We start from the raw sequence: 22,456 nt of genomic DNA, 5'->3' as shown, positions 1-22,456 counted from the left end.
TGGAATCAGAAATGGAAATTTTTAACTCAGTTTTTTACCCCCTGTAACTCACTTGTTTCTAATTTGATATTAAAAATAAGACAACTGGTCCAAAAATGGAGTCACTTATGTCCAACCCCACGTTACCAAACTGAGACATAACTTAATCACAGTTTCGAATCCTAAGTCAGTCAGTCAGGAATCACCTAATCAGTACTTAGGTAATCTGCCCTCCTGTCCCCTAAAGGAAAGTGACCTTGCCATAACCAGTTTGCTTTTTTTTTTACCTAGTGTAACTTCTTTGTTCTTGCTCTCTCTGCCTATAAAAGTTTCTCATTTTGAATAGCTCCTCAGAGCTCCTTTCTATCTGCTAAATTGCCTGCTGCCTAATTCATGAATTGTTGAATAAAGCCAGTAAGATCTTTAAATTTTACTCAGTTGAGGGGCGCCTGGATGGCTCAGTCGGTTGGGCATCCAACTTCGGCTCAGGTCATGATCCCGCGGTTCGTGGGTTCAAGCCCCGCGTCGAGCTCTGTGGTGACAACTCAGAGCCTGGAGCTGCTTCAGATTCTGTGTCTCCTTGTCTCTCTGACCCTCCCCTGTTCATGCTCTCTCTCTCTCTCTCTCAGAAATAAATAACACATAAAAAAATTTTTTTAAATAAATAAATTTTACTCAGTTGAATTTTATTTTTTAAACAATGTCCATATGGGTCTTTCTTTGAACTTTAATAATTTCTTTAGGATATATCTTGGCGTTGAATGCTCTGTATCTTTTTTTTTTTAATTTTTGAGTTAGTATATGTTTTCTTTTATAGGTTTACTTTAATTGTACACTTGAATATTTTTCTTTTCCCTTTGTTATTTTCAGGAGCTTCAATTATATACATGCCACATCTTTATTTTCCATTTCTAATATCTTGTCCATAATTATTATATTTTATATCCTTGTACTTTGTTCCATTTTGTATCATGTCCATTTGTTCATTTCCCATTTCTGATTGTGTTTTCACCCTTGATCATTATATTGTTATTTCTAATGTGATCTCAGTCTCTGTTATGTATTTACAATGAGACTGTTCCCTGTAATTACTTTGAGACAGTAGAAAACTAAGAGCCCTTCCTTTTGTTTCCTTTGGGAATTTCTTTGGCAACATATGTTCCTTTCCTTCCCCCACTTCCCTCCCTCTCAATTTGTGTTGGGTCCCATATTGTTTGTTTCTCATTCTTACAGGAATGGCAGTGGCTGTTTGTTGAAGAGTAGTATCGGGGTAGTTGTAGGGAGAAACTAGGACAGTGTAGAACTTGGACCAAGTGTGTTGTCCGGAATCAGTATTCACCAATTTATAATTTCGTTCTATCTTTGGAATACATCTTTTCTCAAATTTTGGATCATTCTAGAGCTTAGTTGAATCCCAAATCCCTTAAAGCAATTTTTGTGTGGAAACCTCATATTCTCTACTTTTCTTTCCTCTTTCACCTCATTTTACCTCTAATAGTCTCCCCCAGCTAGAGGGCTAAGTATTAAAAAGTGTAAATATCATTTTATTATGGTTTCTCCTTCCAATTTTCTTTGTTGCCATTCTGCAACATTAAACATTTTATTAGCTTCTTCCCTGGCTCATTCATGTCTCTCCATTTCAGCTCTCAGCAAAGAATCATTGGACAGTCTGTCTAAATTTGTACAATTGATTTTAAGGGCAATTTGGTTTTTGCTCATGGTCCAAGATGATAGCTATCTTGTTCCTTGTTCATTTTGATTTATCCACAGCATGTGGCACACATAATCTCAAGTGTGATGTTTTAGTTGATTCCTTTAGTCGAGGTGTTTGGTTTTTTGTTTTGTTTTGAAGTGTATTTCTTTTTCTCTACTTCTTTTTTTTGTTGTTGTTCTTATTTTAATTGGCTTTCCAGGGAAAAGAGTAGGAAAATGACTTTACCATCAGTAACTAGAAATCACTCTTCAGTATTGTGCCTTTTTTTTAAAGTAACTCTTGGTTTCTTCTATCACTTTAATAAAATTTAGTTTATGACCCTGTTTTGTTTCTTGATTCTCCTAAAGCTAACTGATAATGGCATCAAATTTTTCTGTTTTGATTATCCTTTCTCCTCTTTATATAGCTTTTCAGTGTTCAGTTGATAATTTTTATCACATTGAGATCTTCAACAGGATGTATTTAGCTTATGAGGATAAAAATTTTAGTTAGTAGTTCTTACGACCTTGGTTACCTTTAAGTAAGTAAGAAACATGAGGCCTCGAGAACTTGTTGAACCAATACCTGGCTGTATTTACTTTAAGAAAGTAATGGGTTGATGGGTCCCATAATTCTTTATAACAAAACTGAACTATGCATATTCCAGGAATTCAATCACTATTTTCCAATTTTCACAAAGGAACTATATGCCCTTTCTTCATTTTTATGAGTTCATTCTTTATATGACTTGTGAGATTACTGCAAATTATTATTTATTTCCTCTCTATTCTCTGTACACCTCTCCTTAATAGTCAGGACAACACTGCAAATAATTTTAAAAATTAATTAGACCTAGATTTCAAACAGGAATTATTCATATTTTTAAAGCCAGTAACTCTCTCATAGGTGTTTCTCTTCTTTTATTGCTTTCTAATATTCTCACACTAAAAAGTAATAGCATGTCTTTGCTAAAAGTACATGTAATTTTTTCTAAACTCTGAATTGTTGGGGTACCTGAGTGGCTCAGTCAGTTAAGCAACTGACTTGGGCTCAGGTCATGATCTCATGGTTCGTGAGTTCAAGCCCCATATCGGGGTCTGTGCTGACAGCTCAGAGCCTGGAGCCTGCTTCAAATTCTGTTTCCCTCTTTCTCTGCCCCTTCCCTGCTCGCAGTCTGTCTCTCTCTCTCAAAAATAAACAAACATTAAAAAATAAATAAAAATAAATAAACCTCGAATTGTTTAAAAAAAATCAATAAGGAAGCAGCTAAGCAGCTTATAAACACAGCCTCTGGTTTTCTTGATTTCTTGCCCCCCCCTTTTTTTTGAGGGAGGGAGAGAGAGGAGAGAGAACATGTGTTGGGGAGGGGCAGAGAGAGAGAGGGAGAGAATGCTAAGCAGACTCCATGCCCAGCATAGAGCCTGACAGTAGGGCTCATTCACACAACCGTGAGATCATGACCCATTGGTGAGATTATGACCTGACCTTGAGATCATCACCCAAGCTGAAATCAGGAGTTCATGCCTAAGTGACTGAGCCACCCAGGCACACCTCTTGCCCTCCTCAAAACAGGATAAACCACTCACTGATGGGCTCTTCTGAGTGGCTTTTAAACTTAATTTGGATTAGAATTTATACTTTTCAATTGAGACTAAAATTTCTTTTTTTTTTTTTAATGTTGAAACATTTTAAATCTGCACAAATAACTGCATGTGTGTGTACAAGAACATTCTTAGGCCTCACTCTCAAAAATTTAACATTGATACATCAATATTATTATTTAATGTTTAATCCATATTTGACATTCTTCACTTGTTCCCCAAAATATTCTTTGTAACAGTTTTTCCCCAACTTGAACTAGTCAGGGATTATGCTTTTCTCTTAGTTATCTTGTGTCTTTACTCTCCTTTAATCAAAAACAACCCCATTGCCTTTTTTGTCTTTAATGGCATTAACATGTTTGGAGAGCCCCATAATTTGAATTTATCTGGATTTATCTGATTGTCTCTTTATGGGTATATTCAGAGTAAACAAATTGATAAGGTAATGTTGTGTATTTACCATTAACATCGTATCAGTAAGCACCAAAATTATGCCTGTCTCATTACTGCTGATGCTAAATGAAATCATCTCATTACTGTGGTGCATGCCAGATAGCTCCTTATAAGAGAGCTTTCTTTTCTTTGTGATGAGTAATTTGTGGTGCATACTTTGAGACCATGTGAATATCCTGTTTTCCATAACATTTCATGCAGTGTTTTAGTATCCAATGTTTATCCTTCCCTCAATTAATTATTTTACTGGTGGTTGCCAAGTAGTGATTTTTTTCCTATCACTCCACTGTATTTATTAACTGACAGTCTTCTGTAAAGAGAAATTTCCATCCTTTTTATTTTTTTAAAGTTTTTATCGAAATTTCATGTAGTTAACATAAAGTATAATATGAGTTTCTGAATGCACTTCCATTCAGTACCCGGTGCTCATCACAGTAAGTGCATCATTGTGAAACATTTGAATTTTCACTATGAATTCATGAATTGTTTTTCAATCAGTATTTTATGATCCATTTTCATCAGTATTATTTTGGATGGTCAGAAGTTCCCTAATTTGGGGAAGCCCCTTACAGTCATGGTCCTATGTCCTTTGACAAATCTCCATTTGTCTTTGAACACTTCTTTACTCTAGCACAGTGTACACCACATACACCTTCTGTTTTCACTGCTCCAAATACGGAATCACCCTTTTCTTCAGTGAGCCCTGGTTTCTTTTATTGCGGAAGGAGGATGGTGCATACAAATCATAATATGGGCACTAGATATACTCATTTCTATTTAGGAATCACTGTCTCTTTTGCCCTGTCAGTGGATAGAGTTAAGAAATACCTCTAATTCTCACTACATATTTGGATCTTTATTCTGCTTATGGTGAGAACCTTCATTTACACTCTTGCAAAATACACTTAAAAGTAGTTTCATGATGGCTACATCAGTATCACATCCAGCAACAAATCTACTAAGTACTATAATTCTTTACAATTCGTTTTGCCCCTAAAATCTGTCTGACTAAAGTTAGGGTTCTGTAATTAAAAACTACTTGAATTAATTGTCCCCCCCCCCCGTGGCTATATTATCAATTTGATGTATAGTTTCATTTGTTTCTGTATTTATTTGCATTTTGTTTTACAGTTTGCTTTTTTCATTCTCTTTAAACTTAAATTTGTTTTGAAACATATAAAACAGGGGCGCCTGGGTGGCTCAGTCGAAGCGTCTGACTTCGGCTCAGGTCATGATCTCGCGGTTCATGGGTTCGAGCCCCGCGTCAGGCTCTGTGCTAACTGCCAGCTCAGAGCCTGGAGCCTGTTTCAGTCTGTGACTCCCTCTCTCTCTGACCCTCCCGGGCTCACGCTGTCTGCCTGTCTGTCTCTCTCTCTTTCTCAGAAATAAATAAAACATTAAAAAAAAAAAAAGAAAGCAACTCTTGAAACATATAAAACACTTATATGGCTCCTAAGGACTTATTACTTCCATCTGTTTCTTTCACCTGGTCTCCTACCACTCCCCCCGCCACTTGTAGAAAACTATTTTCATTTCTTTCTGTTTTGTGTTTTATCTCTTCTGTGTGTGTGTGTGTGTGTGTGTGTGTGTGTGTGTGTGGTGTGCCCAAGTGTGTGATCTTATTTTCCTTCCTTTCTTAAACATTAATGGTTAAGATGCTTTTTTATATTCCTCATAAGAACTTAAGTTATTTTTCATACTACTCTTTCTCTCATAAGCAGGGGGACCGGGACGCTCTACTATGCCAACCCCAGGAAACACTGCCGCTTTTCGTGCTTCCCTCTGGACCAATATGGAGAAACTTGTGGATCATATTTGTACTGCTTGTGGACAGGTGAGGATTTTAGAGTGTGGAAAGAACAGTAATTATGGATTGATGCCTTCTTAGGCCAAGTTGTGTGACTTTGGACAGCTGTCTTAACAGCCCTGAGCGTTCAAAATACTGACATTAACTGATGTTAATACTGCGAGGATAACTTTAAGGAAACACCTTTTTCCTTCCCTTACTGTTTCTGGTACCTAGGCTTTATGTCTGTTTCATTTATTTAAAAAAAATATTTTTTTAATGTGTTATTTATTTCTGAGAGAGAGAGAGAGAGAGACAGTGTGAGCAGGGGAGGGTCAGAGAGAGACGGAGACCTAGAGTCAGAAACAGGCTCTAGACTCTGAGCTGGCAGTCAGCACAGAGCCCAACGCGGGGCTCGAACCCACGAACAGTGAGATCATGACCTAAGCGAAAGTCGGACGCTTAACCGACTGAGCCACCCAGGCGCCCCTGTGTCTGTTTCATTAAAAAATATCCAGTTATATACAGTCTCCCTCTTTCTGCATTTTTTAGGTACAACATCTACAAAAAATATTAGCCAAGAAGAGAGATCCCGTTTCTCATATTTGTTTCATTGAAGAAATAGTTAAGGTATGTTTTAAATGAAAATATTTTTATCTCTTTATTGAAGAATGAGGGAGGAAATGAGTCAGCATTGCTTGTGTCCCTACCTTACAGACTGGCTACATGTCAGATAACCATAGGAATTGATTTCTTGGCAACAACAAATTTTCTTTATATGTATAAGCACATTTGTTCATTGAGTAAATGCTACCAGTAATACATTTTATAGGCTAATTTATGAAATGCATAAACTAATTTCTGATTTTCCATCATATAAATGATTTATTGTAAATGTTTTGAAAAGTTCCATTAGAGAATAAGATGAATATTTGGGATAAATAAGAAATTTAATAGGTGGTTATTATAATGTCTTATAGTCTTTACTGAAAATGGTAAGATCCATTCAGTTGCTAATTTTTCCTGTAAAGCACGTTGCTATATTTATTTTTCATATTCTGAAATTTTCCCTTCTATCTCCCACCAATCCACTGGCCTCATGGACCAGAAGAATTTGTTCCATGCATAGAAATCCCTGTCTTTACATTTTGTTTAGATATGTTCATATGTTTTTGATGAGGAATAATACAGAGGAATTATTCTACGTATCATTTAATCCAGACACATAAGTGTTCCAAAGAAAAAAGCTCTCTAAGTTTCCAGTGTTACAGCATAGTTTCCTTTGTAAGTTCAAACTTTAAGCGTCTATATATTGTACTGTGGATCTCTAAGACCACCCCCAAGTTTAATGATTTGCTAGAAAATTCACAGCATTTGGCATATAGTTGTGCTTCTGGCTATGATTTATTACAGTGAAAGGATATGAATCTAAATCAGCTTCAAGAGAGGAAAACCAGCAATAGAGAAAAGGCACATAAGATGAAGTCCAGAGGCAGCCAGGTGCAAGCTTCCCCGAGTCCTCTCCCGTGGGAAGTAGACCGGACACCTTTAATTCCTCCAGCAGCTGCATGCAGAAAATATCCTCTGGTGAAGTTCATCGTGCACATTAGGAGTTCTGGGTTTCATCAGGAGTTGGTTACTGCCTAGCGCATACCAAAATTCCAGGCTTCTGAAAGAAAAGGAGCTATATGGCATAGACCACATTATTGGTACAAATAGTTTAGGTATAGTGAGCTTTCTTATCTGAGTGTCATGACGACCCTCTTAAAATCCAAGTCCCCAGGATTAGCCAAGGACCAGCCTTGTGAGCAGCCATTTTTAAATTTTTTTAAAATAGTTTTTATTTATTTTTGAGACAGAAACAGAGCATGAGCAAGGGAGGGGCAGAGAGAGAGGGAGACACAGTATCTGAAACAGGCTCCAGGCTCTGAGCTGTCAGCACAGAACCCGATGCGGGCCTTGAACCCACGAACTGTGATATTGTGACCTGAGCCGAAGTCAGACGCTTAACCCACTGAGCCACCCAGGCGCCCCATGAGCAGGCATTTTTAACTATAGCGATCTCAGACCTGCTCTGTAAACTCACTTTTGCCTATACATATACTTATGTTGGTATATACCTACTTCTGTTATGCTGCTTCATATTTGGCTTTTAATTATATGAAAGAAACAGTAAGATGCTTTTGTTGGTTTGTAGTAATTAATTTTTTATGGTTTTCTTAAATTCCAGTTAGTGAACATACAGTGTGTCAACAATTTAATACATCGTGTGGTGCTCATCAACAAGTACACTCCTTAATCCCCATCATCTACTTCACCCCCCTCTCCTCCACCTGCCTCCCTTAGGTAACCCATCAGTTTGTTCTCTGTAGTTAAGAGTCTGTTTCTTGCAGAACGCTCTCTCTCTCCCCCCCCTCCCCCTTTTCTTCCTTGTTTTGTTTTGTAAATACATGAGTGAAATCATATGATATTTGTCTTTCTCTGTGGTATTTCACTTAGCATTATACTCTGTAGCTCCATCCATGTCATTGCAAATGGCAAGAGTTCATTCTTTTCTATGGCTGAATAATTTTCATTATGTAAACACATACACCACATTTTGTTTATTTGTCCATCAGTCAATGAACAGATTGGGCTGCTTCCATAATTTGGCTATTGTAAATAATGTTGCTATAAACATAGGGGTGCCTGTATCCCTTTGAGTTAGTGTTTTTTGTATTCTTGGGTAAATACCCAATAGTGTGATTCCTGAATCGTAGGATAATTCTATTTTTAACTTTTGAGGAACCTCCATAACTGTTTTCCAGAGTAGCTGTATCAGTTTGCATTCTCTTTAACAGGGTGTGAGGTTCCTTTTTGTCTGTATCCTTACCAAAATCTAATATTTCTCATATTGTTGATTTTAGCCATTCTGACAGGTGTGAGGTGATAGCACGTAGTAGTTTTTTTTTTAATTTGCATTTCCCTGATGGTAAAGGATGATGAGCATCTTCTGATGTGTCTGTTCAGCATCTGTATGTCTTCTTTAGAGAAATGTCTGTTCATATCTTCTGCCCATTTTTTAATTGGATTCTTTGTTTTTTGGGTATTGAGTTTTATAAGTTCTTTGTATATTTTGGATACCAACTGGATGTGTCATTTGCAAATATCTTTTCCCTTAGGTTGCTTTTTAGTTTTATTTTTTCTTTCTCTGTGTAGAAGCTTTTTATTTTGATATAGTCCCAGTAGTTTATTTTTCCTCACGTTTCCCTTGCCTCAAGGAACCTATCTAGAAAGAGTTGCCATAGCCGATGTCAGAGAAGTTACTGCCTTTGTCTCTTGTAGGATTTTTGTGGTTTCAGGTTTCACATTGAGATCTTTAATCCATTTTGAGTTTATTTTTGTGTATGGTGTAAGAAAGTAGTCTACTTTCATTCTTTTACATGTAGCTTGTCCAGTTTTCCCAGCAAGATTTATTGAAGAGACTGTTTTTTCTCTCTGCATTTTCTTTCCTACTTTGTTGAAGATTGACCATATAATTGTGTGTTTATTTTTGGATTTTGTATTGTGTTCTGTTGATCTGTGTGTCTGGTTTTGTGCCGGTGCTACGCTGTTTTGATTACTGCAGCTTTGTTACATAACTTGAAGTCCAGAATTGTGACGTGCTTCTAGCTTTGTTTGTCTTTTTCAATATTGTTTTGACTATTTGGGGTCTTCTCTGGTTCTACGCAAAGTTTAGGATTGTTTGTTCTAGTTCTGTGGAAAATACTGTTGATATTTTGATAGGGATTGCATTCAGTGTATAGATTGTTTTGGTAGTAGAGGCATTTTAACAATATCTGTTCTTCCGTGAGCATGGAATGTCTTTCCGTTTCTTTGTCTCCTCTTCAAGTTTCTTTCATCAGTGTTTTATAGTTTTCAGAGGACAAGACTTTCACTTCTTTGGTTAGATTTGTTCCTAGGTTTCTTAATGCTTTTTGGTGCAATTGTAAGTGGGATTGTTTTCTTAATTTCTCTTTCTGCTGCTTCATTATTGGTGTATAGAAATGCAATAAATTTCTGTACGTTGATTTTGTGTCCTTCAGCTTTACTAATTTGTTTATCAGTTCTACCAGTTTTTTGGGGGAGTGTTTAGGTTATCTATATATAGTATCCCGTTGTCTGAAAATAGTGAAAGGGTGACTTCTTCTTTGCTGATTTGGATGCCTTTTATATCTTTTTGTTGTCTGATTGCTTTGGGTAGGACTTCCAGTACTATGTTGAATAAAAGTGGTGAGAGTGGACATTCCTGTCATCTTCCTGACCTTCAGGGAAAGGCTCTCAGTTTTTTACCATTGAGGATGATATTGGCCGTGCGTTTTTCATAGATGGCCTTTATTATGTTGAGGTATGTTCCTTCTAAACCTACTTTGTTAAGGGTTTTTATCATGAATGGATGTTGTACTTTGTCGGATGTTGTACTTTGTCAAGTGCTTTTTCTGAATCTACTGAAATGGTCATATCATTCTTATACTTTTTTTAAAATTTATTTTTTTAATTTACATCCAAGTTAGCATAGAGTACAACAATGATTTCAGGATTAGATTCCTTAATACCCCTCACCCATTTAGCCCATCCCCCCTCCCACAACCCCTCCAGCAACCCTCTGTTTGTTCTCCATATTTAAGAGTCTCTTATGTTTTTGTCCCTCTCCCTGTTTTTATGTTATTTTTGCTTCCCTTCCCTTATCTTCATCTGTTTTGTATCTTAAAGTCCTCATATGAGTGAAGCCATATGATACTTGTCTTTTCTCCGACTAATTTCGCTTAGTATAATACTCTCTAGTTCCGTCCACTTGGTTGCAAATGGCAAGATTTCATTCTTTTTGATTGCTGAATAGTGCTCCATTAATGTATATATACCACATCTTCTTTATCCATTCATCCATCCATGGATATCTGGGCTCTTTCCATACTTTGGCTATTGTCGATAGCGCTGCTATAAACATTGGGGTGCATGTGTCCTTTCAAAACAAGATACCTGTGTCCCTTGGATAAATACCTAGTAGTGCAATTGCTGGGTCATAATGTAGTTCTATTTTTAATTTTTTGAGGAACCTCCATACTCTTTTCCAGAGTGGCTGCACCAGTTTGCATTCCCACCAGGAGTGCAAAAGAGATCTTCTTTCTCCACATCCTTGCCAACATCTGTTGTTGCCTGAGTTGTTAACGTTAGCCATTCTGTGCGAGGTGGTATCTCATTGTGGTTCTGTTTTATATTTCCCTGATGATGAGTAACATTGAGCACTGTTTCATGTGTCTATTGGCCATCTGGATGTCTTCTTTGATGTCTTCTTTGGAGAAGTGTCTGTTCGTGTCTTCAGCCCATTTCTTTACTGGATTATTTGTTTTTTTGGGTGTTGAGTTTGATGAGTTCTTTATAGATTTTGGATACTAACCCTTTATCTGATATGTCGTTTGCAAATATCTTCTCCCATTCTGTAGCTTGCTTTTTAGTTTTGTTGATTGTTTCCTTCACTGTGCAGAAGCATTCTTATACTTTGTTTTATTGATGTGACATGTCACGTTGATTACTTTGTGAATATTGAACTTCCCTGGCAACCCAGGAATAAATCACACTTATTTGTGGTGAACGATTTTTTAAATGTATTGTTGGATTAGTGTGCTAGTATTTTATTGAGAATTTTTGCATCTGTGTTCATCAGAGATATTGGCCTGTAGTTTTCTTTTTTAGTGGTGTCTTTATCTGGTTTTGAGATCATGGGAATGTTGGCCTCAGAGAATGAATTTAGAAGTTTTTCTTCTGTTCTGTTTTTTTAAACCATATACATATATATATGTGTGTGTGTATATATATATATATATATTTTTTTTTTTTTAAGTTTGTTTAAATATTTTGAGAGACACAGAGACAGCATGAGTCAGGGAGAAGCAGATAGTGAGGGAGAGAGAGAGAATCCCAAGCAGGCTTCACCCTGCCAGTGCAGATTCCAACTTGAGGCTCGAACTCACGAAACTGTGAGATCGTGACATGAGCCAAACCAAGAGGCGTACACTTAACTGACTGAGCCACCCAGGTGCCCCCTTCCTTTCTGTTTTTTAGAGTAGTTTGAGAAAAATAAATATTAACTTTTCTTTAAATATTCGGTAGACTTCACCTGTGAAGCCATCTGTTCCTGGACTTTTGTTTGTTGGGGTTTTTGGATTATTGAGTCAATTTCTTTATAGGTTATTGGTCTATTCAAGTTTTCTTTTTCTTCCAGTTTCAGCTTTGGTAGTTTGTATTTTTCTAGGAATTCATCCATTTCTTCCAGGTTGCCTGCTTTGTTGGCCTATAATTTTTCATAATATTTTCCTACAATTGTTTGTATTTTTGTGGTGGTGTTTGTTATTTCTCTTTTATCATTTGTGATTTTTTAAAGTTTATTTATTTTGAGAGAGTGTGTGAATGGGGGAGGGGCAGAGAGAGTGGGAGAGAGAGAATCCCAAGCAGGCTCCACACTGTCAGCACATATCTCAACACCGAGCTCCATCCCATGTACTATGAGATCATGACCTGAGCCGAAACCAAGAGTTAGATGCTTAACACACACTGAACCACCCAAGCACCCCTCCCATTTAGGATTTTTAAAATTTGAATTATTTCTCTTTTTCTTGATAAGTCTAGCTAGAGATTTATCAATTTTATTGATATTTTTCAAAGAATCAGCTCCTGCTTTCATTGATCTGTTCTATTGGGTTGTTTTTTGTTTTTTTTATTTTTTTTTAGTTTCTGTATCATTTATTTCTGCTCTAATCTTTATTTTCCTTCCGTTCACTGGTTTTAGATTTTGTTTGTTGTTCTTTTCCTAGCTACTTTAGGTGTAAGGTCAGATTATATGAGATTTTTCTTGCTTCTTAGTTTGGCCTGCACTGCTTTATACTTAACTCTTAGAACTGGTTTTGCTACATCTCAGAGGTTTTATGTCATTGTATTTTCATTTTCATTTGTTTCCATGTACTTCTTTATTCATTTATTTTCTGGCTGACCCATTTATTGTGTAGTAGTCTGGTATTTAACCTCAATGTATTTGTGCACCTCCCAGATTTTTTGTGGTTGATTTCTAGTTTCTTATCGTTGTGCTCAGAAAAATTGCTTGGTATGACTTCACTCTTGTTGAATTTATTGAGGCTGGTCTTGTGAGCTGATAGGTGATCAGTTCTGGAGGATGTTCCATGTGCACTTGAAAAGAGAACTGTATTCTGCTGTTTGGGGATGGAATGTTCTGAATATGACTGTTAAATCCATCTGGTCCTGTTTGTCATTTAAAGCCATTGTTTCTTTGTTGATTTTGTTTAAGTAATCTGTCTGTTGGTGTAAGTGGGGTGTTAAAGTCCCCCACCATTATGGAGCACCTGGGTTATGTATCCGACTTTGGCTCAGGTCATGAGCTTGTGTTTCGTGAGTTTGAACACCATGTCGGGCTTTGTGCTGATAGCTTAGAACCTGGAGCCTTCTTCGGATTCTGTGTCTCCTTTCTCTGCCCCTCCCCTGCTCACACTCTCTCTCTCTCAAAAATAAACAAACATTAACAAAATTAAAATCCCTTACTATTATTATAATTATTAAATTATGTTTGTTATTAACTGTTATATGTATTTGGATACACAAATATGTACAGTATTTTATCTTCTTACTGGGTTGCCTGCTGTATGATTATATAGTGTCTTTCTTTGTCTCTTGTTACAGTCTTCATTTTAAAGTCTATGTTGTCTGATATAAGTATTGCTACTCCATCTTTCTTTTGGCATCCATTTACATGAGAGATGTTTCTCCATCCTCTCCCTTTCAATCTGCAGGTGTCTCTAGGCCTCAATGTACATCCATACATCCATAATGTAAATGGATTCAAAGTAATTATTGATACATCTGTATGTATTGCCATTTTTACCTGTTTTGCGGTTGTTTCTGGAGATCTTCTCTGAGCCTTTCTTGTCTTTCATAATTGGTTTCTTTAGTGATTTTTTGGATTTCTTTCTCTTTAATCTTTGCATATTTATTTGTGGTTTTTTGATTTGTGGTTACCATTGGGTTTGTATACAGAATAACATATTCTGTATATAGCAGTCTTTATTAAGTTGACGGTTGTTTAAGTTTGAACCCATCTTTTACTTCTCTTCTCCCCACGTTTTAGGTATATGTTGTCATATTTCACATCTTTGTATTTTGTGAACTCCTTGACTTAGGCTTTACAAATTTATTTATTTTAACTGCTTTTGTCTTTTCTGTCTTCATACTGTCACTTTGGTCTCTCGTTTCCACTGTGAGAGTCCCCTTTATTATTTTTTTCAAGTTTATTTATTTATTTTGAGAGAATGAGAGGGAGAGAGTGAGCTGAACTGGAGTAGGGGCAGAGAGAGAGAGAATCCCAAGCAGGTTCCATGCTGTCAAAGCAGAGCCCAGCTCACAGCTTGATCCCATGAACCCTGAGATCATGACCTGAGCGAGAATCAAGAGTCAGACACTTAACCAACTGAACCACTCAGGTCCCCCTAGAATCCTCTTTAATATTTCTTCTTTGCTGGTTCAGCAGTTATGAACTCTGTGAGTTTTTGTTTGAGGAAATCTTTATCTCTCCTTCTATTCTGAATGGTAGCCTTGCTGGATAGAGTATTCTTGGCTGCAGGTTGTATCCATTCAGCACGTTGACTATATCATACCATTCCCTTCTGGCTTGGAAAGTTTCTGCTGAAAAGTCCCCTGACAGCCCTAGGGAGTTTCCCTTTTATGTAACTGTTCTTGTCCTGCTTTTAAAATTTTTTCATTACTATATTTTGCCATTTTAACCGTAATATGTCTTGGTGTGGATCATCTTTTGTTGATTTTGTTGGAGGTTCTCTGTGTCTACTGGTTCTGGATATTTGTTTCCTTCCCTAGATTAGGGTAGTTTTCAGCTATTTTCTCTTCAAATAAACTTTGTGCCTTGTTTTCTTTGTTGTTGCCATCTGGGACTCCTGTAATGTGAATGTTACTATGTTTGTTGGAGTCAGTGAGTTCCCTAAGTCTTCTCTCATTTTCCATTATCCCTTTTTCTCTGTTCAGCTTGATTACTTTCCATTACTTTGTCTTCTAGGTCATTGATTTGTTCCCCTGCTTCTTCCAGCCTGCTGTTCATTCCATCATGTATGTTTCTCATTGCATTTATTGAGCCCTTTATCTTTGCTATGGTATTCCTAATCTCTGTGTTCAGGGTCTCACGTATGTCCTCCACTCTTCTCTCAACCCCAGTAAGTATCCTTATGATCATTACTTTAAATTCTCTATCAGGAATGTTACCTATATCTGTTTTTCTTAGATCTCTGGCCATGGTCTTTCCTGGATTTTTCATTTGGGTTCAATTTCCCTGCCTTCTCCTTTTGTCTTAAGTCTCTGTGCCTATTTCTCTGTCTTAGGAAAGTCAGTTATATCTCCTGTCCAGCTAATGGCCTTGTGAAGAAGTTCTGTAGTGCCCTGGTAGGTAGTGTTCCTATTCCCTAGGGCCTGGCTCTTTTGGGAGTGTCTCCAGTATGAACTCTGTGTGATCAGCTATTGTGTCCTAGCTGCTTTATCTTTGAGGCCAGTCATCTGCAGAGGCTTTCTCTGCCTGTTGCCGGCTGTGTTTGGTCCCTGTCCTGAATGTGGCACATTTTACCTAGGTGGGTTCTGGTTTGCTTTTGAAATGAGACCTGTTGGCCACTGCTGCTGGAAGCAGGGCTCTGCAAAGTTCCCGCGTTGGAAGACATGGTCTCTAAGAAGTGTGGACTGGTTTTCTGGGGGGGAGGGCCTGCTGGGACTGAGGCAGGTGTGACTGGGTGGAGCACTTCCCCTGGAGCATGGCGGGGCCAGGGCTTGGTGTGAGCAAGTTCGGTAGGGAATGTGGGTGCTGCGCTGGTTCCCCGTGGCGGCTCTGTGCTTATGCTGAGCGTTGCCTGAGGGAAAGGGTGTCTGCTGTTTCCTTTGTTCCTGATGGGCTCTGCCTGAATGTTGCCTTTCTAGGACATGCTCTGAAATGAGCAGATAACCTCCCCACTCTGTACGCCAGGTGCTCTTCAGATCACTGTTTCCATGCTGTATGTTCACGGGTTGTTTGCCTGCCTTCTTTCCAAGAGCAGCCCCCGCCTGTGCCTCTGTGCTGTCCCCAAGCCATACCTGCTGATCTTTAGTACTCCACTTTAGTACTCCACTTTAGTACTCCACTTTAAGTCCTGCTAGTTGCAAGAACTCATGAAATTCCACCCTCTTGCTTTCCAAACCAGGTGCTGTGGGCATTCCTGTTCCCCCTGCACTCTCCTGTGTGCTGGTGTCTCTCATCCTTCTCCGTGATGGTGGCTTTTCCACCCTAGTGGCCACGAGTAGTTTCTCTCCCGAACTGTGTCTCCGCACTTCGCACTTCGTACTTCCTCCAAGTGGCCCCTGCTCTCCCTTTACTTGTGGAGTTTGTTTTGCCAGTCTACAGGTTAATTTCTCAGATATTGAGGATGATTTGATAGTTATCTGTTTGTATTCATGGGATGAGGAGAGCCTAAGGTCATCATCCTACTGTCATCAGCTTCCCCTCTCTTGAATAGTTATTAAGCTTTTATATTTACTGGTGGAATGGACTAATATCAGGATTTTGTGTTTACAGGCAAGCAGCTGCACATGCAGTGTTACCATTCATTTTATTCCACCAGCATATTAACTCATGACATTTTTACTGAATTAAAAATAAAAACCAGTAAAGATTGATCTTTCTTTCTTAGGCTATTTAAAAATATAGTCCTATATAACACACACATTTATATATAAATTTTGATGTAAATTTCCAGTTTACTTGATATTCTTTTATGGCAAAGTTTATGAAAAAAATTTAAGTCCTTCTTGGAATTCAGTGTACTCATGTATATTCAAAACAGGTCAGTCTTTTGTGCAAAGCCAAAAATAACTTTCGATCCTAAAGACTTGGGATTTCCAGGGCCAGAGAAAAGTAACAAAACAGAACAAAACCCCGCAAAATATCCATCACATATTGCAGATAAAGCACATAACTACCACTATATTTACCATAGTTTGTTTCTTCTTTTTCTTTATTGCAAAGCTATGAACAAATAATTTTGCTAATTACATAATACCATTTAAGGACATAATTATTCTAATGAAAATAATTATTGTTGGCCACAGAATCTTTGGATTCTAGGATAATTGGAGTCCCCAAATAATGACCCTTAAAGTCTTTACAGAAGTTTAAACTTTTGAGTAGGTGATGCTATATATCTGGTATTTTGGGTCATTGAAGAGTAATATCTGGACCAAAATCTCTGAACCTTTGTGTAATCTCTTTTTGAGGGCAAGGTTATGAACAGAAAGTTCTTTTCAACACTACTGGTTTTTGTAATTTCAAGATTTTTTAGAAGAATGTATCTTGGTACTGAAATTTCTTTCTAATTTAGTGGTTTTAGCCTTTTAACTTGTGAATATATGTATATAAAATAAAATTATAAGTAATTCAAGAAGAAACAATATTAGAATTATGCCATATGCTTTCTACAGTATCTGCTTGGAAATTAATGCTTTTTTCCTCAGGGAGATTATTTCTAGCAAATTTAAGTTGGAATCTACCTAGAACATTTAAAAAAAATTTTTATATGTTCAAATATTTATAAGTAGTAGTTTATATTTTGAAATTTATTGGAGGTTAAATTGATAGTTTCTCTTTGGTTTTTAATATGGAGTAGTTCATACTATACTCAGCCCATTTATGCCATCTTTATATCATGAGTATAAAATGATATAAATTATCATTTTATCAAATTTATCCAGAATGACTATAAAATAAAACTGGACCAATTATATTAGGTATGACAATCTTAGGAATATAATTAAATGTAGAGCCCTTTTGAAAGCTATTCCTTAATAAGATAACTAATTCTGCTTCTGCTTAATTTAATAAATGCCCTGGCTAGCTTGTAAAATTACCTTGGTTTCTTTTCAGTTTATTGTATAATTTGAAGAGGCATTACTCAATTTTGGTATCTTTTAACACCAGTTAAGAGTTCTAGTGTCATTATATAATCATAAACACTATATATAACATTCTGATAAAGTGAGTGTAGCAAATTGTTGACAGACTAGTTAGAGTCCACAGAGTGGAAAACAGGTTGTGGATTCTCATCTGCAGAAAGAAGCCAGTTTATTTGTATGCAAGAAAATAGATAAGATACTTTCATTTTCTAAGCCAGCAATTCTTATCACCGAACAAAGTCTTGTAATCATGTGTGTAGGATGTATTAGGCTAAATTTGGAATGTGTTCAGAGTTTTGAGCAGCTATAGTACTAATGAGAATTTTAGCTGTGAAAAAGAATGTGTTTTATTCTTTTAGACATATCAGATGATTTGGTGATAAGATGAAAGATTAAAAACTTTTAGGACACTCAAACATGAAATATTTTTAATGTTTTGAGAAAAATGCATAACTCATCTATCTGCAGCATCTTAATTTGATTATGAAAGCAAGTAGCAGTGAGCCAGCTAAGTTTCTAAGTCAGATATCATCAGTAAATTCTCTCATCCATAAAGGGTAGAAGGTTTTTGCTTTTACTGTTTTTGGGGACCGAATCTTCTGAGGAGTCCTCTCACTACAACAGAAATAAATTCTAGGTAGATTGAAGAGGCACAGCATTGAATGCACTTTGGGGCCTATAGCAGATGAGAGAATCTCTGAGGGGCAAAGATGCATATACGGATATACTTACGCGTGTACATAAGCAGATAAAATGGTTGAAGCTTAATGGGAGTTTGTGACCTGTAAGTCATTGCGAGAGCTGGAGTTGACCTCAGGTCAGATGCCCATGTCGGTGACAGAATCAGTCCAGTAGGCTCTGGGGCTCTAGAATGAACCTATCAGAATTGTATTAAGCTAAGATCTGTATGGGTGAGTATATGGTTTTCTCTTGCTAACAGTACCTCACTCCCACAAGAAACAGATGCAGATCCTCTGTAGAGAAGAGCACTTTTCGTTTTAGCCAGCGGAATTGACCAGAGTAAGGTGAGCCAAATAAGAGCTCATAGTAAAAAAGGCACCAACCATATAAATAAACAAGAAACTGTAGTTGAAGGACAGTCAGTAGGAAAAAATAAAGACAATGAAAAACAGATCTTAGACTCCTGTAGAAATTCTGAAGGACACTATGCCTTCAGTGATGAAATAATTCATGAAATGAAATAATTCATAAGTTAGAATTATTTGAAAAAGAATCTAAAATATCTGTATATATTTCAAGAATACAGAGTGGGAAAAAAAAGTGAGAAACAAAAGACTGTTAAAAAACGATGAGTTAGTTCTTTAAAAAGAACCAAATAGAACATTTAGGAATTAAAATCATTGAAATAAAAATTTCAGCAGATAGATTAAGCAGATATTGCATAAAGTCAAAGAATAAGTTGGAGGCTGACAGAATTGATTAATTTATCCAGAATGCAGCGTAAATGAAAAATATGGAAAATGTGAGAAGTTAAAAATTATGGAGGATTAAATGAGGTTTTAATATAAGGCTGTAATTGGAAAAGGAAAGCCGACAAACTAAAAAAGAAAAACCATATGATTATCTCAGTAGACGCAGGAAAGCATTTGACAGAATCCAACATCTCTTCCTATAAGAACGCTTAGCAAACTAGGAATAGAAAAGAGCTTTCTCAACATGAACAACAGCGTTTAGGAACAAGAGACAGGTAAAACCGTACTTAATCATGAGGGCTGAAAGCTTCTCTCCTAAATTAAAGGAGAAGACAAGGTTTTCTTTCTGTTCTCACTGGTTCTATTTAATGTTATCGTAGCTAGTGGAACAGGGCAAGAAGAAGAAATAAAAGATTTCCAGTTTAGAAAGGAAAAAAATAAAATGGGCTCTCTTTACAGATGACATGATCATCTGTGTAGAAAATTTGATGGAATCTTAAAAAAAATAAACTACCAGAACTAGTAAGCCACTTATTACAAGATTACACAATATAGGTGAATACAAAACAATCCGTTTTATTTCTATATATTGGCAATGTACAGTTGAGAACTGAAATTTAATAATTCCATATATAGTTGCATCAAAGAATATGAAATATTTAGGAATAAATCTGTTAAAAGATGAATATCCTCTGTATACTGAAAATTATAAAAATTGCTGAGATTAAAACCTAAGTAAATAAAGAGAGATACCTTATTTATGGGTTGGTAGATTCACTGCTGTTAAGACATCCATTCTTCCCAAATAGATCTTTTGGAGAAATTGACAGGCTGAATCTAAAATTCAAATAGAAGTACAAAGGCCATGGGATACTCAACACAGCTTTGAAAACGAAAAGCAGAATTGAAAGGCGTAAACGTTATCTGATTTCAGGACTCAACAAAACTACCTTATTCAAGAAAGGGTGGCATTGTTGTGAAGTCAGAGACCCCGGATCACTGATGCAGAATAGAAAGTCCAAATATACGTTTACACGTATACGCAGAAGTGATTTTCAAAACTAGTTGCAAAAGCAATTCGGTGGTGACACAACAGTCTTTTTTAACAAGTAACACTGGAACATTTGGATACCCAAATGTAAGACTTAAAATTGTAAAACTGATTCAAGGAACAAAATAAAACTTCATGACCTTGGAATTGGCAAAGATTTCTTCAATGCAGCACCAAAAGCTTGATCCATAAAAGAAAAAAAACCTTGATATTTTGAACTTAATCAAAATGACGAATTTCTGCTCTGCAAATTACTTCATTAAGAAAATACAAGATAAGATATAGACTGCGAGAAAATATTTGCAAATCATATATTTAATAAAGGACTTACGTCTAAAAAGAACTCTCAGAACTCACAAAGAAACCTTTCAGTTTTTAGAATAGGACACAAGATTCAATAGACACTTTACAGATGTCAAATAAGCACATACCTAAAATTTAAAAGGCTGACAGTACAAAGTGTTGGTGCTGGGGAGGTCATAGAGTAACTGGAATTCTTACATACTGCTGATGGGAAATGTAAAATTGTACAACCACTTGGAAAACAGTTTGGCAGTTTCTTAAAAAGTTAAATGTATACTTGGTACGTGACTCCTCGGTATACCCCCATGTATTAATCCAAGAGAAATGAAAGAGTATATCCATAAAAGACTTGCATACCAATATTCACTAGCAACTTTTTATTTACTAGGTCATAACCTTGAACAACCCAAGTATCCATAAACCTGTTAACAGATAAACCATGGTAAAGCCATATAATGAAATATAATTAGCAACAAAAAGAAATGAACTACTGATACGTGTGAAAAGCATGAATTAATGTCAAAATTATGTTGAATGGAAGACTCCAAAGAGAAAAGCATATTTTCTACAATTCTGTATATAGGCAGTCCTTGCTTTACATGGGATTATGTTTACTGAAACGTATGCGTGTTCGACCTATGTCCTTGCTTTGCATATGCACGAGTTTCTGTTAACACTGTACCATGCAAAACAAGAACTGCTTGGGGGGCGCCTGGGTGGCTTAGTCGGTTGAGCGTCCGACTTTCGCTTAGGTCATGATCTCGCTGTTCATGGGGTCGAGCCCCGCGTCGGGCTCTGTGCTGACTGCCAGCTCAGAGCCTGGAGCCTGTTTCAGTCTGTGACTCCTTCTCTCTCTGACCCTCCCCTGCTCACGCTGTCTCTCTCTCTCTCTCCTAGAAATAAATAAAAAAATAAAAAATAAAAATAAAAAAAGAACTGCTTGGAATATAAAATTCTGGAAAATACAACTATTCTATTGTGATGGAAACTCATCAGTGGTTATATAAGCTATATGTATATAGCTTATATATAAAAATGGAAATGTCAAACAGTGTTGCCCCTTTGGAAAGCATTTTGTCAGTTTCTTAGTATATACTCACCATGTGATTCAACAGTTCCATTCCTAGATGCTTACCAAAGAGAAATGAAAACCTGTGTCCACAAAGAGGATCTATACACAAATGTTTATGGACGTAATAACCAAATACTGGAAACAATCTAAATGTCCATCAGCTGGTCAATGATGAGCAAAATGTGGTATATTTATACAATGCAGAACTATCCCACACTAAGAGGAAACAAAATACTTATATATCAGACTACATGGATAAACCTTAAAAACATGATAAGTGAAAGTGACCAAACTCAGAAGAGTACATAATGTGGGATTTTGTTCATATGAAATTTCTGTAAAAGCAAAACCGTAGATAGAAGGCAGATAAATGATAGTCACTGGGTGCTAAAGCAGGGTCTGGTATGTGCATGATAAAGAGGGAGCTTTTGTGATGATGGGATTATTCTCAAACTGGATTGTGTTGATGGTTCCCAACTGTATGAATTCACTGAAAGTCATACATCTGATTAAAGGCTGGTATTCAGAATATATGCATTATATAGGATACAATATGTCTTTTGTGCTGCACCAACTCAAAACAAGGTGACAAAATAACATCAGGGGTATTTGAAGAAATTGCTAGTTCTGGGCCTGGAGCTAAGAAAATTGAAGATGAATGTTGAATATCTTGTGCTAGAAAGTAAAGAAATGCTCCAAAACTGATCACCAAAACAAGTAAGACCAGTAGTGAATTTTAACCCACCGAATAAAATAAAAATTCAGAGGTCCATTTATCAAGCTAGACAGACAGATGATGGACTGACAAATGAGAAGGGAAAGCTCTTCCTTACGATGGACTGCCAGGTAAGGAAGGTAGAACAATGAAATTTAAAAGTTAACTAGTATTTTTAAAATTTATTTTGAGAAAGAGAGCACGCACACGCAAATGGGGAAGGGGAAAAGAGAGAGAATCCCACGAGGTTCCATACCACCAGTGCATTGCCCAATGCAGGGTTCAAACTCAGAAACCATGAGATCATGACCTGAGCCAAAGTCAGATGCTTAACCAACTGAGCCACCCAGGTGTCCCTAAAAGATAACTGTTT

At 36.7% G+C, this 22,456-nt stretch overlaps 1 protein-coding gene across 5 annotated transcripts in view; it reads left to right on the top strand.

Moving 5' to 3' along the window:
- The window catches only part of COG5 (component of oligomeric golgi complex 5), a 302,803-nt gene that overhangs the window by 166,539 nt on the left and 113,808 nt on the right, over positions 1–22,456 (top strand). For 3 of the 5 annotated variants that reach the window (XM_039247215.1, XM_039247212.1, XM_039247214.1), the window contains exons 9-10: positions 5,445–5,560; positions 6,065–6,142. In XM_039247215.1, the coding sequence (XP_039103146.1) occupies positions 5,445–5,560; positions 6,065–6,142 (194 nt within the window). The remainder of the gene's footprint in view (positions 1–5,444; positions 5,561–6,064; positions 6,143–22,456) is intronic. The other 2 variants (XM_039247213.1, XM_039247210.1) reach the window with 1 other exon arrangement.

The sequence above is a fragment of the Hyaena hyaena genome, unplaced genomic scaffold (genome assembly GCF_003009895.1).
Source record: "Hyaena hyaena isolate Hyena2069 unplaced genomic scaffold, ASM300989v1 scaffold_294, whole genome shotgun sequence".
NCBI classification, from domain to species: Eukaryota; Metazoa; Chordata; class Mammalia; order Carnivora; family Hyaenidae; genus Hyaena; species Hyaena hyaena.
The sequence above is the reverse complement of the archived record's forward strand: the minus strand, read 5'-3'. Positions and strand labels throughout refer to the sequence as shown.